Below are 24,204 nucleotides of genomic sequence, written 5' to 3'. Positions count from 1 at the left end.
TCTGCCCATACCCAGGAGTTTGATCCTGACCGGCTCAAGGTTGATTCAATCTTCCATCCTTCCGAGGTGGTAAAAGAGGACCCAGATGCTTGGGGGCCATAGGCGGACTCTGTAAACCGCTTAGAGAGGGCTGTAAAGCACTGTGAAGCACTATATAAGTCTACCTTCTATTGCTGTTGTTATTGTATGTTCATAAGCCGGCAACAGATGCCAAACAGGCATCCAAGGAAAGAGATTCATCATAGCACAGCGGATCTGGGGGGTTCGGGGTGGGGAGATGGCAAGCCATGCCTCATCTAGTCTGGATGTAAGAGTGGAACAGAGGAGATGGTGAAAACATGATGGTCAGGAGATGTTCTGGGATTCCATCGACTTTATGGGCCCCCATTTGATCAACCAGAAGATCAAGGAACCAACTGAATCCCTGGGAATGTATCAGCCCAGCATGGAACAGCAGCGGAAGGGGAGGGCAGTCACCAAATCTGGGAATTTTGCTGGTCCCAAGTGAAATGTGGGGCACCACCTGTTCAGAAGAGCTCAGGATAGAAAATAGCATTTTTACCAGGAGCTGCAAGGGGATGGAATTGGACGTTATCCATGCCTGTACTCAGAAACGATGGATAGCATGTCCTGGAATAGGCTGAGTGTCTTTTGTGCACAAGCAAGCAATTTAGTTCTTTTTGATGGTCCCTTCCTGGCCACAGCAGAATGATCCAAAGGTGGGGTGGGGGGTGGACTAGTGTTGTGGCCTGTCGGCCGCCAGAGGACTCAGTGGCCAACTCAGAGGAGGAAGCACAGGATGGGTGCCGGCCCAAGCATCAGGGCCATCTGAGAGCCCCAACGAAGGCATGGAGCTGTCGCAGCCAGGGACAGAGGCCTGGGCCATCTGCCATCCCTCAGGTGGAAAGGCTGAGACCACCATGCCTTGAGGCAAGTGATTCAGGAGAGGAGGATCACATGGGGCCAGTGATTGAGAAGAGGAGAGGCTATGGGGCGGTCTTCGGGGCGGAAGAGTCACCGCTGCTAATGGAGCCCCACCTTCAGCTGTAGATAAAAGGCAGGAGAGGAGATGAATAGGTGTGGCAGACAACTATTGGTCTTCCTGCTGGTCAGCCAGCTGTATTTGGAACTCCTGACACTTCTAATTGGAATTTTGCTGAAGTTTTCCACAGATCTTGTGGTGCTGGGAGTTGGAGCGCCTTCTGAGCATGGGCGTGTCTTCTGTTGAAAAATAGCCAGCTTGCTTGAAGGACTTTTGGTTGCAAGCATGGTGAGACTGAGAGTAACTCTGGGTGTTGGGAGACTCCTACAGGGGAAAAGGGAGTGAGCTCTCCGTTATTTGGAGGCTGTGTGAAACTGCGGGAGTTCCTGAAATAAAAGGAACATTAGAGACTATTTGGCGCGTCTGTTGTGTTTGGGGAGCCGGGTCAGAACAACTGGCCATCATTTCAGATCCTGTTCATCAGAGGTGAGGTTGCGATAAATCTCATAGCTAGCTTCCTTTTTCATACCGCAGCTGGAATGGTTTCGTCAGAACAGCATGAAAAGAAGCCTGTCAGCATTGCGACAACAGAAAAAATTGTAGCCATTTTACTTTTACTTTTCAATGTAGTTTTCCATTCTATAGTTGGGGATTCTCACGTAGACAGGCTAAGGGGGGAGGGGAGTTTTGGGGCATTCTTAGCCATAACAATTACAGCTGTGGGTTATGTTCAAGGTCGATGTGAGTAAAGAATTTTGGGGGCAAGAGAGGGTGGGGGGAGCCCGTGTTTATTTGTAATTGGTGAATGTGATATGTGACAGTTTGGTTGGGGTGGGAATTACAACTTGTATCAGGGGAGGGAACTTTTAGTTTTGGGTTCAACTATGTAGGTGCCGATACTTTCTTTCCTGAATAAAATGTTCTTTGAGGAAGAAATTCTTGCCTTGAAGTTCTTTTAATTGGTTTCCTCTATCGGAGCCATGACATTCGGTGGCCAATGGGAGAGCTGAAGAGCTGGGGAAGCTAGAAGTGGGATTTCCTCGGGGTTACGGCCTGCCAGCTGAACCTGCCATGGAGAGGCCAGGCTACCCTCCATCATGCCAGGCAGCGAAAGAGGCCTCCCACCCTCGGGCATCTCATGTCCTACTCAAGGAGTGGGGGGCAGTGCCCCTCCCCCTTTTGGACATTGGCTTTTCTCGATCTGGCCCGGAGGCAGCCGTAGCCTCACTCTGGAGGGGCCTCGGGGGTCAAGCCAGGCGAGACCTTGGCGGAGCAGGGTGCAGTTCCCCCCCAGGAGCCTCTTTCAGCCACCAGCTGCTGGGTGAGCATTGGTGTCCCCACCTACCCCCCACTCTTAATTAGAGAACAAAGAATGAGGGACACACCATACAAATTGATTCAAATGTAATCAAGAGCATCTGGCATAAATTATTTATTAAATTATTAATAAAGGCATCAATATAAAACTTAATTTATCATCATATGTCTGGTATAAACTGGCAAATATTTATTAAATTATTAATAAATAGGTATTTTAAATATCCCCCCCCTTCAGTTTGTATTTGTGTACTCAGACTTTCCAGTCAAAGAAAAAATCCCTGCCGATAACGCGGAGGCTGGAGAGCCCTTTGGGCCGTCCTGGCATGCAGCATCTGTTGCTTTGCCACCTGCCGAGCAGAGCAGCCTCTGGTCACTGGCTGGAGAGGCTGTAATCCACAATGACCTTAGGGCCTCTGGGTTGGTTGGTAAAGGCAACGGCCTCCTCAGGCTGGATGGACGTGCAGATGAACCATCCTGGGAATTTAGCTGATTCGAACCTTGTGTGCTTTTCATTGTCAATTTTGTAGAAAAGGAAACGGCCCAGCTCGGATTTGTCGAGGTTCCCTTGGATGTTGGCTTCCTGCAGGAGAAAAAATCTGGGTAACTCTTGGAATGCAGTCTGGAAAGAGTGGATGATCTACATTTGGGCCTAAACTGAGGCTAGTGGGCTTGCTTTAGCCCCCCCCCCAAGACTTCTAGAATACAGAATAACAGTGTTGGAAGGGACGTTACAGGTCTTCTAGTCCAACCCCTGCTCAAGCAAAATAATGTCTGTTGTCTTTCAGTGCTGGATCCCTAAACCCACGTACGTTTTGTGTCCCCTTACAGAATGCAAAAGTCGGAAGCCATTTGGACTGACTTGATTTTTCAACCAAACTCTCTGGTTTAATGGCCTTCCCTGCACTATTCTAGCTACAACCTCACCTTCTGTTTGAGCCTCATTGAACCCCGTAGCCTCCTCACAGTCCCCCCCAAAGAGCCATCACTCCGAGATGGGTATGACTGTGAAGGCCCCGGGATGCTCTGGGTTTGGACGTTAGCCTTTCTGGTGCTCTCCGCCATTGCTGCACTGGCCGGGACCCTGGGCTGCATCTCCCTTCGGACTCATTGACAGCCCATTTGGGAAGGGGAGGGGGGCTCCAAGCACACACACTGATTAATCAGAGAAAGAGGGAAGAAGAGCTGGGAACGGGCACCATCCACCCTTGTCAGGTTGAGCCTGATTGGATTTGAGACCCATTTTAAGTCACTAGAAGACCTCCAAGGCCCCTCTCAACTCTGTTATTCTGCCCCGTGGTTGCACTTAAAAAAAAACGACAGGGAAGAGAGGGCAACTGACCTCCAGCTGCAGCACTGGCTGTCCCTCCTTCCCCACGCAGGAGAGATAGTGCTTCCTGTTCTGGATGCTCAATACCACAGGGACCCTTTGAGTTCCAGCCTCGATTTTTGGACGATACACAGACATTTTTAACTTCACTGAAAAATATGGGGAAATAAAATCAGTGGTGAAAATATCATTTTCTGTTTGGCTTAACACAGAGAAGATGGAAGTTGCCCCATAATTCGGCAAGGGAGGGGTAGCAACTGGGATTTACCTGCTTGCTCAAGGTTGGGACCCTGAAGATGCATGGCTACCAACTGTGCAGGTTCCTGGAAGACGAGGGACTTGTGGTCAGTATCTTGGATGTTACAGACAACATTCCTCCAGAAGTGATAGATGGAATTAGAGGCTTCTGTGTATCCATAGATGTCAAATGTGACCGGTTCTGAACAGAAAGAACATTCTCATTTGACTTATTCAGCCCCACTTAAGACAACTGTTGATGTTGCCACCATTGAATTACCCACAATGCATTTTGGAGATTCTGCCCCCCTCCAACAGCTGAGACTTCCAGCCTAAAACTGGTAGTAGGGCAATGGAGAGGACAGTTTGGAAAAAGCTCCTAATTCGCTCTCATAAAATTATTTCTCCACAAGATAGATAATTTTGCTAAGCCTCTAGATTAGAAGATTGTTGAAACAAATCCCTAAACATTTAGCTGTCAGAGATTTTTTCCTAACACTCACTTGTTTTGCAAGTTGAAGCTATGTGGTCCAGGGTAACTTCCATTAAGTCATTGGAACAATCCTGGATAACTATCTACCAGACTGTATTTTCTATGGCTTGCTGCTCTTTGGTGTACGAGCACAGGATGAAGGCAGTGTGAGCTTCTGGGCTTCAAATTTGGTTCTCATAGTTTGTACTACTGCTTGTTTGGTCTGAGAAATAACACTCTGCTGGAAGGGATTTCTTACAGTCACAAAACATAAAGTGGGCATTTGGTGCTGCAAACTCTACCTAAGACTGTGCTTAGAATGTCCATTAGGTCCTCATCGGAGAAGAGCCTGGGAGAATTCCTCATGCTCTCGGTCGCAATGACAATCAACACAGCCTTCCTGAAGCTCTTCAAGGGCTCTTTCTTGGTCACTGCTACCTGCACATCGATCTCACTGGCTTGGAAGGCATTCTGTGGCAAAAGAGAAAAGAGTTGAAGATGTTTATAAGAGTTTGCTCCCTTAAAGGGTGCACATCATGAAGGAACAGGAGCAAAGTTCTTTCCCACCCAAGTTCCTTCAAACCTGCATCCCGGGAAGATAAAATACAGTTATCGTTTTTATAAACTTGGTGATCTATATCTTACACACACACACTTCAGAAACATTAAGGTATCTGTTCACAGACAGTAAATACGGTGGTAGATTAAAAAAAAGAAAGATCATTACTGCAAGTCCTTCAGCTGAAGCCTGGCAACCCAAATTCAGCGTGCTGCAGATTCACGCTTTCAGAGGTCCTGATTGTGATAGATTGTGGCTTTCAGCAATAAGACAGGATGGCTGAAGTGGCCACAAGAAATAGGATGCCATTAGTGGGTTCCATATTGTAGGACATAGAATCCTAGGGCTGGAAGGAACCCCAGAGATCCTCTAGTCCAAACCCCTGCAAAACACCTTATTCCATCCCAGACAAAGGGCCGTCCAGCTTCTTCTTGAAAGCCTCCAGTGATGGAGCACCCACAACTTCTGGAAGCAAGCCGTTCTACTATTGTTCCCATTATCAGAAAATTCCTCCTTATTTCTAGATTGGATCTCTTATCACAATTTTTTGTGGCAAATTATCATGATTTCAGTGATGGGGGATTTTGATAATGTTTGGAATGTGAAAAGTAACCAATCAAGTTCCTGAGATGCTGAGTTCAGTCCTGCCCTGGGCACTTTCCTCTTCCCATTCTTCAGGAACAGGGAGAGGCTGAAAAGGTCTGGCAGGTCCAACAGGTTAAAAAGCTTCAGTTGAGCTCCAGATACTTGCTGGCGCACCAGAGGGCTTGGAAATGCCCACGTTTGCAGTGCCAGCCAAATGCTGATGAGGGAACTGCCAAATCTCCGTGCCTGATCAGAGGAGTCACGTTCCAGAAGAAGGTGGTTGAGCCTCTTACCTTTGTCCGGTAGGGCTGGTTCGCTGCACAGAACTGCATCCTGCTCAAACTGTAAAGCACAGGAAAGAAAAGTGAGTCAGATCTTTTTCCTTATTTGTGACAATAAACTTGTCACTGTTGTTTAGAGCAGAGGGACTCCTGGAGTTACACACACATTTATTAAAGTGTGTCTTTCATTTGATTTTTTGGAAAATGCCTATGAGGAGACTTTTGCTTTATGTTCTAATCTAGAGCAAACATGAACATGCAGACACCGAGGCAGAACCATTCAGGGTAAACTTTGTACCTGCACAAAAAGACGGGCAGACTCCTCGTTCCTGATCCTCCTCTCCGCTGCAGACTGGCCTCTGCTCTCCCTGGGCAGCCCTTATATAGGCTGGGGCAGCTGAGGAAGCAGAAACTGCGTTCACGCCAGAACTTCCCTTCAGCAGCTGTGGATTTCCTTCTAAGAACAGGATGCGGTTGCGGATTGTGAAAATGGAGAATTCCTTAAAAACAATACATGCTTGCACAAAAATTAGACATCTGGGAAATTATTGAAAGTGATGATGCGTGTCTGGGTATAGGTGTGAAACTGCTCGTGAATGATGGCTTAATTGCCAGGGGAGGGACTCCTTGCCCAGGTCTGGCCAATTCAGCATGGTCAAGAGCTCAGGGGCTCCCAAGATGAAAGGGACTAGTGGCTCTGGATCCACTGCTCCTCCAGGAATCTAGTTATCCCCTACAAAAACATTCAAGGTATTGGTTATCACTATGTTTGTTTGTTTATTAAATTGACATGTCATCCATCTCCCTGTTAGGTGACTCTGGGCAGCTTACAAAGAATAAAAAAAGAAATATATATATATACAAAATAAATTAAAAAAACATGTAAAAACTAGGACCAAGGATGGCATGGGGACAAGAGCGTCTTACCCCGTCAAGCACCTCTAGCAGTCAGTGTCCCCCTTGGAGTTCCATCTGGCCAGACCAGGTTTTGATAGCTTTCCAGAAGGCTTAGAGGGTGGGAGCGGTTCTCCCCTCCAGTGGTGGAGTCTTCCACGGGTCTGGGGCCACAGTGGGAAAGGCTCTGCTCCTGGACGCTGCTGGAATGCCTTGGATGGTGGCATCCTTAGCAGGCCCCTTCTGCTGGAGTGAGTGGGTGGGCTAGTCCCATTGTGGTGAGATGGCTCTTCAGATCCCCTGGACCCCTGCCACATTTTGGGATAATGGAGGCAGGACGATCAATCTGCGGCCCTTTGACTTTCCCTCCTTTCCCTCTGGGAACCGGCATGGGGCATTTTCACAGACGCTCTGCGCTCCAGCCCAGCCTCTTCCCTAGGATGGCAGATATGATTCCTGGGTTAGTTAAAGACGGCATAGGCCTCATTATTGCAGCATTGTATAAATTAGCTTTCCCCCCCCTAATTTTACTTATTTACTTATTAGGTTTATTTGATGCCCATCTCGCTTTGATATATATTGTTTCACACAAAACTAAACTCTGTTTACTATTTATTTACCATTCACCAGTTCCAAGCAATCTTTTAAACACTCTTCACAATCCCCTTTTTAAAAAACTATCCTAAAAAGTTTAGTATCATCCCCAAATGTAGGCAGCTTATTGCTTACCCTAAATCAAGACCCTTCAGGAACAGCCCCCGAATCCCCAGGGCAGGCTGAAGGCTGGAGGGAAGGCTCCTCTGGCTTCTGTCCAGTGAGAAACTAATGTCTGTTCTTTACTCCCTAACTGTAGCCAATCCATAAGGAGGAGGCTTATTCCTCCGTAACTGCCCAGTTCACTCAGGAACCTTTGATGCCCCCATCTCTTGGGACCCGGAAGGCGCCTCCTCTCTGGCAGCCCCTGCCTCTGGCGGGAGGCTTCCCGAGGTCAGGGCCACTTCCCCAGCCCTCGAGCGAGGGAAGTGAAGCCCCCTTGGATTCTTTTTCATTCCAGCCTGGTTTCTGTCCTCTTATTTTTTACTCCTTATTTTTGTTTCCAACTGTATGTTTTATGATTTTTTTTCCTTGTGAGCTACCAAGACTCATTGGGAGTCAGGCAGCATATAAATGTCATAATAGGTAAGTAATGAAATCATCTGAATTTGAATTCTTTTGAGTATTAACTCTGTTTACTGCGTAGTGGCTCCAGATGCCCTAACATGCTATTACACCTGCTTTAGTTGCTCTGGTTTCTTCTCTGAGAAAGCCAGTGCAGCCTCCAGGGGGCGTCCAGCAGCTTCTGCCCATGTACAGACTCAATGTGTCATTCAACAGCTGGCTGGTCCTCTGCAGGGTTTTTTCTGCTTTGACAATTTAGAAAAGGTTTTATTGTTTCCGTTCATGTTTTTTGCCAGAAGCTCCTGATTATTATTTTTTTTCACCTGGCTCTTTTTTGACCAGAGGTGGAGCTCCTGTAAGGACCTGCCCCATTTAGACCTTCCAAGAAAGCTTGCATTGTTTCAACAGGAACTTTTGAACAGAGCCAATTGTTGTGAGAAAGAACCGATAAGGCCCCACTCTCAAGGCTGTCAGGTCTCTCCGCGGCGGCTTCATCCCTCTGCCTGGAGATAAGACAGATGGCCGGAGGCAGGTTCCATTCTCAGCCCAAGTAAGAGATACCTCAAAGAGGAAGGAATAAAGCAAAGGAAGTACACCGCAGAAGGCCCATCAGTCCCCCCCCCCCATTAGAATGGCAGAACCTGAAAGTGAAGAGAATGAAGAATAGGGAAGGGAAGAAATGGGGGTTCTGACCCCTCCTTTTGGCCCTCCTCTCATTTCTTTTCATCTTCATAGCATTCTGGAGTGCTTGCAGAATGAATTTCAATCTCAGTTGCCCACAGAAATTTGACAAAGCCAAATCACGTCTGCAATTCAGTTTAAAATGTATGTGAAGCTGCTGGAGAAACTATGAGGAAACCCTCAGTAGATGGATGGATTGCACACTTCACACTTCTGAATCACGAGCAACGTTTTAAGTCTTAAGATAATATCTGGATTGGGAGTTGTATGGGGAGTGAATCCTGGTGAAGTGGATTCCCCACTCAAGGCAATTATTACTTAACCTGTCCTGCAGAGAGTTGCACCCATAAAGGACAGGTGTGTCACATGGTACAGCAAGAAGGACCACTGCGGTTGGTCTGCTCACGGTGGCTCTTCTGAGCTGAGCTCAGGGCTCTTGGCTTTGCTGCCTTCCCTCTTCCATTGCTGGAGATGGCCTGTTGCAGGTGCTCAGTTGCAGGTCTGGAGGCTGCAGCCAGTGAACCATTCCCTGGCCCTGGGCCATGTGGCATTAGCCACATCACTGCTGAAAGAACCGCTCTGACTGCTAAAGTGCTGCTGGCATCAGTGAAGGCCACTGTATCATTCCGTAGCACCTCACCATGTTGGGATCAAGCTGCCTAAGATGGCCTTAACTCTGCTAGACTTGCAATCCTAGGCAGAGGCTGCCTTGGGTGAACCTCATACAGCAGAATTTAGCTTTGCATGAATCAGGAGGAAGTTTTTTTCTGTCCTGACCCCATTCCTGGAATTCCTCACAGGAATTGATTACAATACTCCTAGATTACTTGTCAGATAGCAGCATCCACTGTGGTGTTGAAAGAAAAGTCTTCATCAGGGTCCAGTCCAAGCCGGGTATAATCAAAATGGAGACTGCTTTAGAAAGAAGGTTGTAGTTTATTGAAGAGCAGAGCCAGACAGAAATGTGGCTCTGGGAAAGCTGACCACATGTAGCTGGGAGTGGTGGGTTTTTATACCTTCTTGGGCTTTTGTGTTTGGAGTTGTTTCCTGTTCCTGTGACATGAACTTTGACCTGAGCTTTTGAGCGTGTCCTTTTTGGTATTCTAATGGTGGTGGATTAATCCTATTATGTCCCAAAGGTCATGTCCTGCTTCCCTGGGGCTGTGGCCGATGGCTATGTCCTGTGTTGGATGGGTGAAGGGTTGTTGGTTCTAGGGGTCTTTGTCTTTCTAATCCCATTAGCTCTAAGGTTCCTGGCTCCAGTCTTTCTGAAAGGATTATCAGATCTGCATTTCTACAGACTGGTTTCTGGTTTCTGCTTGGGGCAGAGAGACTTGGGGGGGGGGGTTCTGCCTAAGATTTTCTATTATTCCTTTGGGGAAATATATTCTGCTTTTTTAATATTCCCCAAAATATTTCCTTCTCTAGGAGGGTGGGTGGGTGCTGACTTCCAACAGTGGACTGCTATTAGAAATACTGGTGAGACAGTAGTTGGATTCATTGGCCAAGACAGAATGATAGAACACAAAGTCAAATCATTGTTCCAGATTATAATTTTTTGTAGTTAACCCATCTATCCTATAAAAAGAGTAATTCGATTATGGTGAAATTACACTACCAAGGCTCCGCAGACTGAGGCTTTGTCTACAAAATAAAATTTCTGTGTGGGAGTCAACAGTAAAACATGGCCCAGAGCCCCTTTTTCAGGGAAATGGGACGTTCAGTAATGTGAAAAATAAACAAGCAAACAAACAATGAAAGTATTTTTAAAGGCTAATATATGCACCATCATTCTTTTTTGCTTCATGTTTATTTTCATTTGAGAAAAAATCTGAAATATAAATGTAAAAGTATATTTATGCAAGTACCAAATGGAGGGGACAGCCCTCGACGCCCTTTGGAGCCCCTCCTTGCTGGTGCTCCGGCCTGGGAGACTTTCACTGCTGATTCACCAGCTGCCCTCCTGTCCTGGGATTCTCTGGGTCAAAGGTCTCGGTCTCAGGAGCTGAGCTTGGGGGCTGAAGCTGCCGCAGAGTCAACGGGGTTGGCATTCGTCCTTGGGCATTCCCAGTCTGAGTCTTGTAGTGGCGTCACTCACTTGTGGTTCTCACAGGAAGAGGATCTCTCTGCACTGAGTCATTGTTGTTGCCAGTCACTGGGGCTGGCTTCCTTCCTAGGTGGTAGCAGAGGCTCCAAGTCCTGTTTCACTTCTAATCCAGAAAAGGCCTCAGGTGTCAGCCCCAGCCTTTTTCAACGCTCTTCTAAGTACACCTAGCTTGTCAGTCTAAGGGAAGGACCCCTTCTCTCTCTCTCCCTCCCTCTCCCCCCCTCTCTCTCCTTCTCTCTCTCCCCCTCTTCCTTCTCATGCGTCTGCATGACGTGAGTGAAAGAGGAAGAGAAAGTGTTCATGTGAGAGATTGCACACTTTTTGCTATGAACTACTGCCCTATGAATAATAGCTATTGCCTCTTAGCATTGCCTTTCACCATTACATTTCCCAACATAATAACCAGAGTTTAGAAATGTTTTAGTAGAATGGACCAGGCATTTCATCCTCTCTCAAAACCAAGGGCAGGCAGAAAGATCAACCAAACTTCTCTCACACAGGTCAGAGGGCTCCTACTCTTCAGAGTCATTTGGCTTCGAAATTGACTGAAAGACTGAGATGAGGGAATAGAAGAGGAAGTCATTAAATTTGCAGATGAGACCAAACTGGCAGGAATAGCCAACACCCAGAAAATAGGCTTAAGATACAGATGGATCTCAACAGACACTGGGCCCTATCTAACAAAATGAAACTCAAGGGAGAGTAAAGTAAGGTTTGCACCTCATGTCATAACTAATCCTTCCATTCCCTCCCCCCTATCCAGTCAGAACTGATGAAGCTTCTTGAATGAGAAGTAACATGTCTTCTTCCTCAAGGAAAAAGCATAGTCCAGTTGCCTTTTGAAAAAGCACCTTGGAGACAACCATTTGAGTCATACGTTGGAGATGCCTCCTGGCTTATCAAACTCAAACATGCCTCTAGTATCTTTGCTCCCATTTTAGTTAGAGGCCTGGATTTCCTTCAGAGCATGCCTGGAAGAAGGGCCCTCCAATCAAGGAATGCCGCCCAGGCCTGAAGAATAGGCCCCTTCTGCACTCGCCTGGCCCCATTCAAGGAGTGAAGAGAGTAGACACTCACCTCCCCGACTGAGGGGCCGGCCCACATGCCCTCTTGAAAGGCTATTGGCTGGTGGAGCCCTGCAGAGATAAGGGGTTGGACTGTGTGAAAGTCTGGGAAAGTACTAGACAGGACTGACGTCTCCTTCATCCAAGGCCGGTGGGGGCTCTGACCACAAGGGAGTGGGGGCAATGCCTGAAAGGATCGTTTCATTAGAAATCTGACTGGTGACATTCTAGGTCAAAGCAAAGGGAGTGAGCAAAATGTAGCCCGGGCTTGGGAATGGGAGACGGAAATGGAAGGTCAGGCCCCAGAATTGCTTTGAAGAAACTATGGACTCATTTATTCTTATGCTTAATTCCTTCTTTCAGTCTCTTCACACAAAAGGAAAAAAAATAGTTCCCCCTGTCAAAGCAACATTGAGGGAGACAGAACATGAATACAGGCCAAAATAGGCAAGGAATTGGTTAGAGAACACCTATCTGCTTTGGACAAGTTCTAATCTCTGGTACCCCCAGGGTACCCATCCCCAGGGTACTTAAGAAGCTGGCAGAGATTACATGGTTCTGTAATCTCAGAACCATGGAATGAAATCTTTCAATGCTCCTGGGCATTGGGTAACTGCCAGAGGTCTGGAAAAGAATTTTGATAAACTGATTAAATTAGTGGACCAAGAAAATGCTGTGGATATAGTATGCTTCAATTTCAGTAAGGAATTTGATAAAGTAGACCATAACCTACTTTTGGGTAAGATACAACAATGAGGGATAGACTGTATGAACACCAGACAGTTGGCTGACCAACCACACTCAATGGAACTACATCTACATGGAGGGAAGCATGCAGTGGGGTACCTCAAAGTTATGTCTTAGGCCTTTCAATATCTCTTTATCTTCATAAATGACCTAGATGAGGGGATAGAAGGAGAACTCATCAAATTTGCCAATGACACCAAACATTCAGATTCAGAAGGCTCACAACAGACCTGATCACTGGGCCCTATCCAACAAGTTGCAGTTCTGTGATGAGAAAAGTAAGATCCTGCACTTAGGTAGAAAAAAAATCAGATGCACAGATGCAGGATAGGTAGTAATGCTTGTGAGAGGGATCTGGGTGTCCTGATGGGCCACTGCTTAAATATGAGCCAGCAGTGTGATGCAGCTGCCAAAAAAGCCAATGCTCTCCTAGGCTGCATCAACAGCAGGATAGCATGAAAATCATGGGAAGTTATTATACCATTCCATGCTCCATTCCATACTGATAAGGCCACATTTGGAATGCAAAAAGGATACTGGGTCCTAGAAAGATTGCAGAGAAAAGCAACAAAGATAAGGGGTCTGGAGGGTAAATCCTGTGAAGAACAACTAAGGGAAATAAGTATGTTTAGCCTTTTGAAGAGAAAGATTAGGGGAGACCCGATGGCTGTCTTCCAATACTTGAAGGGCTGTTATGGGAAGAGGGTATTGATTTATTATCCAAAGTACCTGAGATCAGGACAAGAAGCAACGGGTGGAAGCTGTGGGTGTTCAATTGCTGGAAATTTTCAAGAAAAGATCGGACAACCGTTAGTTCAAGATGGTATGAGGACTCCATCCTTGTGCGGGGGATTGCAGTAGAAGACCTCCAAGATCCCTTCCAGCCTTAGGATTGTATGACCTCCAGGGAAGGAGAATTGACCAGCTTCTCCTGAGGAAATCTGTTCTGTTGGCAAATAGCCCTTACTATTGGAAATTCTTCCTAACATCTAGCCAAACGGCTTCCTTGTAATCTAAGAACATTATTTTTCCTACCCAAATGAAGAAGTTTGTTTGTGGCTGTTGAACGTCATTTTGCTGGCCCTTAATCAGAACTGAAGGTCCTTCTGAAACTTGCCCTCAAATGTTTTCCATCCCCAATAACTTTGTGTCATTTGCAGACTTAATTATTTGTAACTTTTCAACCAAGAAATAAGAAAAGGATACATATTTAGACCCTTGCATTTGGCAGGGAAACAAAACAATCCTTGTTTGACTATTTTTTTTAAAGTAGTGCTACCCATTGCCTCCCCACCCTACTTGCCAGAAATTACTAAGGCTATTCTTCCTAAACATGAATCTTCCTAAACAAAATCTTTCAGAGCTCCTGGAGCACAGGGGAAGTGCCGAAGGACTGGAAAAGAATTCATGTTTTCTATTTTATTTTATATTCTAGTCATTTAATGTTTGCTATTTTCCAAAGCACCAAAAGGCAAGACAAGAAACAATGGATGGAAACTAACCAAGCAGAGAAGCAACCTAGAACTAAGAAGAAATTTCATGACAGTGAGAACAAGTAATGAGTGGAACAGAAGTTGCCTCCAGAAGTTGGGAGTGCTTCATCACTAGAGGCTTTTTAAAGAAGAGACTGGACAGCCCCTTGTCTGGAATGATATTGTCAGACCTGCCCCATTCTGATCCCTTAGGAAAGAAAGACCCTCGACTCAGTTTTGTTGAAGGCCCTTTATTAAATGATGCTGGAAAACTTCAGGTCCTGCCTTACTCTCCTGCTGTCATTAATTCCCCATAAAAGTTCCTTTTGAAACAATGCCAGTTTCAAGAGTTCTGCTTTCTTGGGAGGACTAATTGAGGCAAGTCCTTACACAGCCTCAGAGCTGTGAGGTTCTGAAGTTGCTTGCACCCCCCCCCCCAAAGGCAGGTGCAAAAGGGCAGAGCTGGGGCCAAGGGAGGCTGGAGAGCTGTAGGCCTTCCCAGGCCTTACTGAGGCCTGGGGCTGAGAGGGATCAAGCTCAGAATGGCTTGGATTGGGTGGATACTTGCCTAACACCCCACGATTCCTGGTTAACCACAGCAACCGGGAGTGCCAGGATTGCAGTCACTAAGCAATGCGGTCACATGACCTCTTGCTTTATGACCACATCACTTAGCAATGGAAATGAAGGTCCAATTGTTGTAAACTGAGGACTACCCATAGCGATAATAAATGTTAGAGTGATATGGATGGCCTATTGGAGGGAAGGCAGAAAGGCTCCTTGCTGAGCTGTCCTTTCAGTTGTTTTCTTGCACATTGTCGGAGCCCACTGTCTCTGGGTCCCTCCTCTGCAAAGAAGTGTTGTTGCTGTGCTGAAAGAGGAAACAAGGGAGGTCACCAGGGGCCCCTTGAGCACAAAAAGATTGGATGTCACCATAAGAGGAATTAATTGCTGGATAATCGCTAATGAAGCACAGCTATTCTGGGCTAAGAGTTGCATCTCCAGAGCCCCTTTGAAATTCCATCAATGAGTTTTAAGATGTTTTCAGACAAAGAGGAGAAGAAATGTTTTGAAGTCAGTTTCCTATGGAAACCAAGAGTTTGTCCAGGGTGGAAAATTATACTGTACTACACAGAGTGCCTTGGCTGCTTTATGGCTTACATTGTTGGGTTTATGGAATCTAGTATAGTATGAAATACAGATGATAGATAGATTGATGGATGGATGGATGGATAACCTTTGTCATTTTTTATTGTGGGCACACTGACACATATTAAAAATGAAATTCTGTTGCCTGCTCTCAAAGGTATACACAGACATCACACAAACACATGCACACTCCAATTCAGTGAATCCTCGATGTTGCTTTGTTGTCTCCTCAGGCTGCTTAATGCTAAGAACAAAGATGCAACTGCCTTCAGTCTTCCTTCCCACCAGCTTTCACCACGAATAGGCACTAACTAAGCCAACGCCTGCTATTGCTTTTCCTTCAACATGCAGCAATATGCATCTTCCCTGGTTTAGCCAGGCAGGAGAGAGCTTTGGGTGGGATTTGCTTCCTGTGCCTGGACTCTTGTGCCAGTGCACTCGTCTACCAGCGCACTGGTCCTGCCAACAGAACTGGACCCTCAGTTCCAGGTTCAACAAGATGGAAACAGGTTCCAGGCTGGCTTCACACTCCAATTCTGCAGGACGGGCATATTCTGGCAATGAGCCAAGGATTATCAAGCCCTGGGATTTAGCTGACAGTTTTTCTGTCCTCCAAAGAGTCTCCCACTCCATTATTTTGCTGAACTGACCCAAATGCTAGTGTTTTAAAGTTTGTACTACGCGAGTAATAAACAACTCTTTTTTCTAAGGAACTGTGGAAAGGCTAAAGTTCAATCCAATTGTCCTCAAATACTAAATCACAGACTTGCCCTCTTTGAACAATGAGTCTCCAGTTTGAAACAAGTCAGGGCTGATCACACAGACCTCATTTCTCCAAACTTTCAACAGCAAATGTCATGTTGCTGAAAAATCTATGGATAGACTTTCCCAAGCAACAAAACAAAGCAAAAGAATAGCAGTGATGGTTACCAACCTCCAATAGGAAATGGAAAAGAAGCAGGTGCCACAAGTTCAAAAATTCCTCGTCTGGGTTTCAGCTTGCAGATGTAGCCCCCACATTCAGGCAGCCCCCTTCCAAAGAGCCCTTTTCCAGTTCCTTTCTAAGGGACAAAATCCCCCTCTATGGCCAAACCCTGCTCTGCTGCAATCTCACTTTCATTGACATGAAACAGGCTTCAAATATGGTCACAGGCAGAGCCTCTTCAATAATCCTTTTCATTGTTCCCCATCTGCAGTGGAGCTTTGTTGCTTTTTGCCTCCAGCCATGTCTCATCTTTCATCTGCTAGATTAAAAGTTTTACAGCCCAGCTCGGGAAATTGCTTTTTAAAATTAGGTTTTTGATCAGAGGGGACCCTTCCTAAGGCTTCACAGATTTACCACTAAAAATCTTCTCTGGGTCAATAAGATAAAATTTCTCTGTCAAGATCTTTTTGGATCCTGAGCTTGTCTTCTGCAGTGTTGGCTATTCCTGCCACTTTAGTGTCATCTGCAAATTTGATGACTTTCCCTTCTATTCCCCCATCTAAGTCATTTAGGAAGATATTGAAGAGTACTGGGCCTAAGACGGAGCCTTGTGGTACCCCACTGCTTGCTTCTCTCCACGTGGATGTAGTACTATTAAAAACTACTCATTGAGTATGGTTTGTCAGCCAGTTACAAATCCATCTGATGGTGATCTGTCTATTCCACATTTTTCTAGTTTTCCAAGAAGTAGGTTGAGGTCTACTTTGTCAAATGCCTTGCTGAAGTCTAAGTATACTGTGTCCACAGCATTTCGCTGGTCTACTAATTTAGTCACTTTGTCAAAAAATGAAATAAGATTGGTTTGGCATGATCTATTTTTGACAAACTCATGCTGGCTACTAGTTATTACTTTATTTATTTCTAGATGTTTGCAGATTTGTTTTTTGATTATCTTTTCCAGTATCTTCCCAGGTATTGATGTTAGGTTGATTGGTCTGTAGTTTTCTGGGTCTTTTTTTTTCTTTTTTCAAGATAGGAACTATATCAACTCTTTTCCAATCCCTAGATACTTTCCCAGTGTTCCAGGATTTTTGAAAGATATGGTACAGTGGTTCTGAGATGACATCAGCCAGCTACTTGAGAACTCTGGGATGTAATCCATCAAGTCCTGGTGTTTTATATTCATCAAGATCAGACAGTTGTTCTCTTGCCATTTTCTTGCTTATTTTATTTTTTATTTCTAGTCTGTCTTTTACAGTTAGGTTTTGGTAGGTTGGGCTATAGTTTGAAGACTAATGCAAAGAATGAGTTAAGCAGCTCTGCTTTCTCTCTACTTCCTTGCCATCTTTTCTCTTCAGTGTTTCCTTCACTTTTTTTGTTATTTCAATGTTGAAAGAAACTTTTGTTATTATCTTTGACTTTTGTTGCAAGTCTTTGTTCATTCTGGGCCTTTGCTTTCCTGATCATCTTTGCAGATTCGGGCTATCTGCCGTTTCCATTTCTTGTAATTGTCCTTTTTGTCTTTCAGTTTATCAGAGAGATCTTTGCGCAGCCATGCTGGTTTCTTCTTGAATTTCTTGTTTTTCTTTTTCAATGGTATTGTGCTGGACTGGGCTTTATGATCATATTTTTCAGAGTTTCCCATGCTTCTTGAATTGTTTTCCCCTTTAGGATTTTCATCTATGAAATTTTCCTTAGGCTCTCTCTGAGTTTGTTAAGATCAGCGCTTTTAAAGTTTAAGTCACTGGTCAGATTATATTCTATTCCTTATATTTGCATTATATTGAATTCCAATATGACTTGGTCACTCTCGCCCAAAGATCTGGCAGTTTCAACTCCCTTTTATCACTTCTTCTCTATTAGTAAGAATTAGGTCCAGTATAGCTTTTCCTCTAGTTCCGTCCTCTATCTTTTAGATGACAAAGTTGACAGCTAAGTTGGTTAGGAATCTGTTTGATCTCCCACTTGCTGCAGAGTTTCTCTCCCAGTTGATATCAAGATAGTTAAAGTTTCCATTACTAGTGTGGTATGCTTCCTATATATATTTGTTACTTGATTAGCAAAGAGTTCATCTATTTCTTCTGCTTGGTTGGGTGGCCTGTAGTATATGCCTATAGCAATGTCATTCTCTTTTCCTTTTATATTGACCCATATGGATTCTAGGAGGTTTTCATCCTTGGTTTTATGCATTTCTTTAGAGATGTAGTGATCTTTTATATATAATGCAACTCTACCTCCTCTTTTGTTAGGTCTGTTTTTTTTAAATAATTTGTATCCTTCCATCAGTACATTCCATTCATGAGTTTCATCCCTCCAGGTTTCAGTAATGGCAACTATATTATATCTGCCTTCATGTACTAATAAACTTTGAGCATCCATGTATAGGCATTTGAGTCCTTTATGGGTCTTGGTTATCTTATATCTCCTACTTTGTAACTGTGTTTTCCATCCTTTCCATCACTCTCTATTTCATTGTATTTTCCTTTTTCCCCTCTTCTTTCTCTTTACTCCCTACTTCCTTATATGATTGGTTATCTACTGGTTTTTGCTTGGAGTTAGTTTCTAAAGATCTTGAAGATTGCCCCCCTCCTCAATTTAGTTTAAAGCCCTTCTGATAAGGTGAGCCAGTCTTTTCCCAAATATATTCTTTTTAGTTCTTATGAGGTTCACTCCATCTCTTGCCAGTAGCCCTTCATATAGGTGATGCAAACAATGGTCTAGGAAACTGAAGTTATATTGATGACACCAGCTTTTAAAGCCAGTGTTTCATTTCTAAAATCCTTTGCTCCCTCATTGGATTTTGGTCTTTTGTTGGAAGTATACCATTGTACTCCCATTTCTTTAACTTTCTTCCCTAGCTGTTCATAATCTCTTGTTATTTTTAGATTCATTGTTGTGTCATTGGTCTGCACGTGTAGGAGAAGAAACGGTTAAATCACCTTCAGCTTTGGCCATCAGAATCACCTTTTCTGCCATACATGCAGTTAGGTTGCTCCTCAGGAACTCTTCTTAGGAGATCAAACATAGAAAGACTCACTTCTCCAGGGGTCTTTTGCAAAAGTGGGCCTTAATATTATCAGGCTACACCAGGGGTAGGCCATCAATCCAGGGGGAAAGCGAAGGGGAGGCCAGCACTTCCAAGGCTCTGCTTTTGGCTCATGGCTTTTTGCTGATGGCACAGCCATTGGGGATCTTGCTGGCAGCCCTGGAGAGGCTGTGAATGTTCGGCTGGCTTTACCTCTCTTTGGGGCCTGGTTGGTTTTTCAGGGGCAAAAGAGCACAATGCAGCTCTTTGAAATGCAGAACCTGTTGCTCTCCCTCCCACCTTGGCTAAGAGTGACCCCCCCCCACACCCATTATATGACAACCCATGCCCAGGGACAGATTGCTCCAGAAAGGTGGGAGTGCACTGCAAGTGGGGGCAGGCAATTGTGTACCATTTTTGTGCTTGTCACAGTCTTACACCCGGAATTCATTTCAAGAGGAATTTTTTGCATCAAAGCTGACATTAATAATAGCCTACAGGAGAGTCTTGCTGAGGAGTGGGATGCTAATGAGTCTTTGCTGTGTTTGAAGAAGGTCGTTCTGGAATAGCATCCAACATAAATTGAAAAGAAAGCAAAAAGCAAAAAAACTCAAAGGGCAGATTCGACAGACCATTAGTTCTTTTTCTGCCGTCAGTTCTCTGTTTCTACATATGCACCAGTTTAAATCTTCAGGATAAGACTAGTGAGAGCTTTGAAGGGCTTTGCAGAGTCCTTTTCTCTGACCTCTCAGAAATCATGGATGTTAGCATTAATGCCAGAGAACTGGAGAAGACAAAGAAGAAGAAGTGGAATGGGAAAACAGGGAAGGTAATTATGAGTTGGACAGCTTCTTGTTGACTTCAGGCAACATTTTGGAACAGATTTAGGCAGGCTTTTTGCCAGCCTGTAGAAGAGAATCCTTTGCTTGGCATGGATTGGAAGTTGGAGGGCACGGGCACTGGCGGAAGACCCCCAGGAACATGGCAATAGAGAGAAGAGGAAACAGTCAAGGATCTAACCAAACTACACCAGCAAATATGGAGAACAACACAGAGGAGGACAACAACAAAATGGATGGACTGAATTGCAATGACAATAGGTGTTCTGTTGGGAGACATGAAGGACCAGGTTGAAGACAACAAATCTATTCATATGAAGCAGACTTAATAAAAGAGATGGTGCAGTTGCAATATACATAAGAGATAGCTACACCTCTTTAGAAATGCAAAAAAGCAATGATGAAAAACCTTCTTAAATACCTTTGGGTTAACATAAAAGGAAAAAGAATGACATCGCCATAGGTGTATACTACAGACCATCAAACCAATCAGAGGAAATAGATGAACATTTCACTAATCAGTTAACTAAGGTGTGTAGGAATCATACCACATAGTATGGGGGACTTTAATTACAGTGCATCAACTGGGACACAAACTCTACACCTAATGGGAGATCAAACAGGTTCCTGATGAATCCAGCAGACAACTTTGTCTCCCAAAAGGAAGAGGAGGGAACTAGAGGATCAGCTATACTGGACTTAATTCTTACTAACAAAGATTAAATGATAGAGAGGGATGAAGTTACAGGAACCTAGGGGGAGAGTGACCATGTCATATTGGAATTCAATATAATGCACAAGCAATAAAAGAAAATCAAACTAGTGTCTTAGACTAAGAAAGCTGATTTCAACACACTTAAAGAGAGCTTGGAAAGGATTCCATGGATGCAAATCTTAAAGGGGAAAAAAAACCTCAAGAATCTTGGGATACTCTGAAAAATGAGATTATGAAAGTCCAGGCTAGCACAATACCACTGAAAAAGAAAAATAAGAGATTCCAGAAGAAACTAACATGGTTGCATAAAGAACTCTCCTATAAACTGAAAGACAAAAAGGATAAGTACAAAAAATGGAAAGAGGGACACATAACTAAGGCAGAATACCACCATATAGCCTGAATCTGCAAAGATGAAGTTAGGAAAGCTAAAGTTCATAATGAACTAAGATTTGCAACAAATGTCAATGGCCTCTTTTCTTCTAGCCCCACATCTATCCTTTCTGTTTCAGCTAACTGATTCACAAAAGCTGTGAGACTTTCCTCCCTTTACTGTTATTTGTAAGATAATTTTTAAGTAATATATAGGGGAAAGAACTGTGCTACAAATTCCTTGTGTGTCCAATCATACTTGGCCAATAAAAAATATTCTATTCTAATAAAATATGCCATGTTTAAATGAGTTATTCCATGCACTTTGCCCTTTTTTTAACATTCTAAGCAAGAAACTTGATTTACTGAGTCTATAAAATTAGAAAGAGGCCTTTTCCCATTCATTCCAATAAACTTAATTCCCTTTGCATAAAGTTGTGCAAGGAATGCAGAAGATGCTATTAGATAAGCGTTGATTTTAGCTGCTTACAACTGCCAAACTGATGGGAATTTGGTCATTTGTTTCAGCCCTCAGAAGATAAATGTTTTGTTTTATCTGGATCCATATTCTCACAATATTTCATCCCTTGAATCTGAAGTGGAGAGAGAATACCGAGAGACACAAAACACAGCCACCCAAGGCAGCTACACAAAGCCCTGGCCAGAGTGGCTGCCGCAAACCACAGCTCTTCCCAGCCCAGGGCTGCGGAGGAAGGCTTTGCCAAGACTCCCCAACCCAGAAGTCCTCTAGGGAAGTTGAGGCCATGAATGAATCAGCTGCAAAGCCCAACAGCAAACAAACTGCTTTGAAAGAAAAATGGTATCCTAGCAACCAGATTTCTCATTTAATCCTTCCTTCAAGATGCAATTCCTTCAGGATCAACTGATCGTGCCTTTTCTTCTAGGAGCAAAAACTAGCCAGAAGGGCCTCTCTCTTGTTTCCTTTGCCCTCCTTTGTCCTTATTGGTAAGATTGATCCTCCTAGGGCACAGCTAGACAGCAACACGGAGTCCAGCCCACCAGCCCCATTCCTTAGCCTGCTTAGAGGAAAAACTTCCTTCCTTCCCTTCCCTTCCTTTCCTTCCTTCCTTCCTTCCCTTCCCTTCCTTCCTTCCCTTCTTTCCTTCCCTTTTTCCCTATCCCCAAGGACAGAATGCTCAGAAATGTAGGCTTTTCCATCAGCATTCTTTGCATTTTAATTTTTTAAATATACTTGTTCTTTGGGATCGCAAATATTTATCTCTACTCCTAATAGCTTTATTCTACCCAAGAGGTAGAATCAAGGGTGTCTTCTACTAATCCTGCATATTTTGACCTCTTCTCTTGAAGCCATCAATCAATCATTCAATCAACAAAAAGGAATAGAAGAAATGTACATAAATTGCAGAATTGTAAGATAATTCCAAAAATATTCAACATAGGGATAGAATTGGAATTCAGACAACTGAGAAACTGAATGGTGCTGAATTTGAAGTGTGGCTCCTCAAAAGGAAATATTTTTGAGCATCTGGTGAACACATCCATTTAAAGAATGAGAGAAATGCTCTGTGAAGAGAGGCTGAAAGAAAACTGTCTCTAGAAGATGCATCAGTTTGACATTTAAGAGGGGATTCTGTCTGAAGCAATTTTAATGCTAAACAACTTCCCAGAATATTCTGAAACTTTTGAGAACACTAAAAATGAGGTGTGATGCAAATCTGCAATTTCTGAGAAATCCGTTAGATGATTTTAATATCTGCCAATATGCTCAGAAACTGTCAGGAGGGAGGGAGGGAGAAACAGCCTTGGAGTCCACATGGAGAGAGGAAGATGACCCCTGCAGCAGATGCACTCAAGTGCACAGACAGAAAGAGATGAGAAGCAGATCAGGCACATTCCAGATGAAATAACTCACCAAGAGACAACAAAGCTGAGGCAGAAGATATTTTTGGAACTATATTGACTCTGAAAAGCATTATGAAGGGATCCATTCGGAGTTTGGTACAACCATTAGCTTAATCAAAGAAAGAGACAGATTTGCTAAATTGGACATGGATTGTAACTCCCACTGCCTTTATTAGCAGATGGAATGGAGGACAAAGACTTTCCTGAAGGCAAAGGAAGTCAAGACTCCATTGGGGATGGAGAAAAAGAACAATTAAAGCAATGTTTTGTTTGGATGCCTGTTTTATGTCAGTGAAAGAAAAGTTAAAGGAGAGCATTGTTCTACCACAGATGGAAATAGCTTGCATAGGAAAAAAACTCAAAAGTGGCCTATTTTACATAATCTTGGAAGTCTTCTAGTCCAAGGCAGGATTTCCAAGGCATCCCAAATGACTGTCCAGTCTTTGCTTGAAGGCCCCCCCCCCATGCTGTCATAGAGTGCAAGGTCAGGAAATTGCTTCTTATGATGAATTTCAATCCCTAAAGCTTTTGTTCTTGACCTGCCCTCTCAGGCACCATGGAGGATAAATCCCCACCTTCTTCTTTGTGATAGCGCTGGCCAAAACACGATCATGCCTGCCCTGAGCTTCTGTCATGTCCCTAAACAAACGTATGTCTATAACGTAAGAGAAATATAGGTAAATGTGTGGAGCCGTCAGTAGAAATGAATGCAGCCCTAGACTAGACTCTGTCTCTTGTCCAGTGACTCTCACCAGATTCTCCCTTCGACTTCTCTCTTGAGTTGCCTTGAAAAGATGGCGTGCAAATGCATTTTCCCCCTTCCCATCTCCCTTGTCAGCTTCTACTGGAAACAAGTGAAAGAATTATTGTAAAGGGATTCCTGAAATAGGTGTGAAGTTGTGCTGTTTGCATATGCAGTAAGACTCTTTTGGTTTCTTTGGACCCCCTCCTTCCCCACTGAGATTGGCAGCTGTTGGACTTCTGTGCTGTGCTTGGTCCTTCCAGTCAGCCCTCAGCCACATGGACAAGGACATCACGTCCTCAGGTGGCTTGAGCACATAACCCTCTTTTCGCCCTGCAGCATTTCAAGCATGAGCAGAGGGAAAGGCATCATTGCAGGTGTGTGGTGTGTGTGTGTGTGTGCTGCATCCTGTCTTTTAGCTAAGATCACACACATACACACACATGCAGGTAATGGCAGAGGAGGGCCTCCATTTTCTATGGGGCCCAGATTGGTAGCAGCTCAAGGACTTTGGGAAGTCTCTTCAGATTCTTCTTCTGGTCCAGGGTCTCCAAGAAGTATCTGAACACAACTCAGCCCTCAGGGAAGATATTCAGTGAGGTCCGGCCACAATCTATTGGCCTTCTGTCAGCAATTACTCTGGGGACCCATAGCAGAATTTATAGGG

The 24,204-nt window shown here is 44.3% G+C and overlaps 1 protein-coding gene across 1 annotated transcript; it reads right to left on the bottom strand.

Moving 5' to 3' along the window:
* Nucleotides 1–2,446: 2,446 nt before the first annotated feature.
* On the bottom strand, nt 2,447–6,093 carry IL1B (interleukin 1 beta). The gene is made up of 6 exons (XM_029283178.1): nt 6,062–6,093; nt 5,776–5,824; nt 4,641–4,809; nt 3,898–4,068; nt 3,642–3,778; nt 2,447–2,882 (listed from the first exon to the last, which is right to left on the bottom strand). The coding sequence occupies exons 2-6, from the start codon at nt 5,812–5,814 to the stop codon at nt 2,673–2,675; spliced, it is 726 nt and encodes a 241-aa protein (XP_029139011.1). The 5' UTR covers nt 5,815–5,824; nt 6,062–6,093; the 3' UTR covers nt 2,447–2,672.
* Between the last annotated feature and the right edge of the window lie 18,111 nt (nt 6,094–24,204).

The sequence above is a fragment of the Protobothrops mucrosquamatus genome, unplaced genomic scaffold (genome assembly GCF_001527695.2).
Source record: "Protobothrops mucrosquamatus isolate PMUCROS unplaced genomic scaffold, P.Mucros_1.0 scaffold31, whole genome shotgun sequence".
Lineage (NCBI taxonomy): Eukaryota > Metazoa > Chordata > Lepidosauria > Squamata > Viperidae > Protobothrops > Protobothrops mucrosquamatus.
This window is presented reverse-complemented; position numbering and strand designations above follow the sequence as displayed.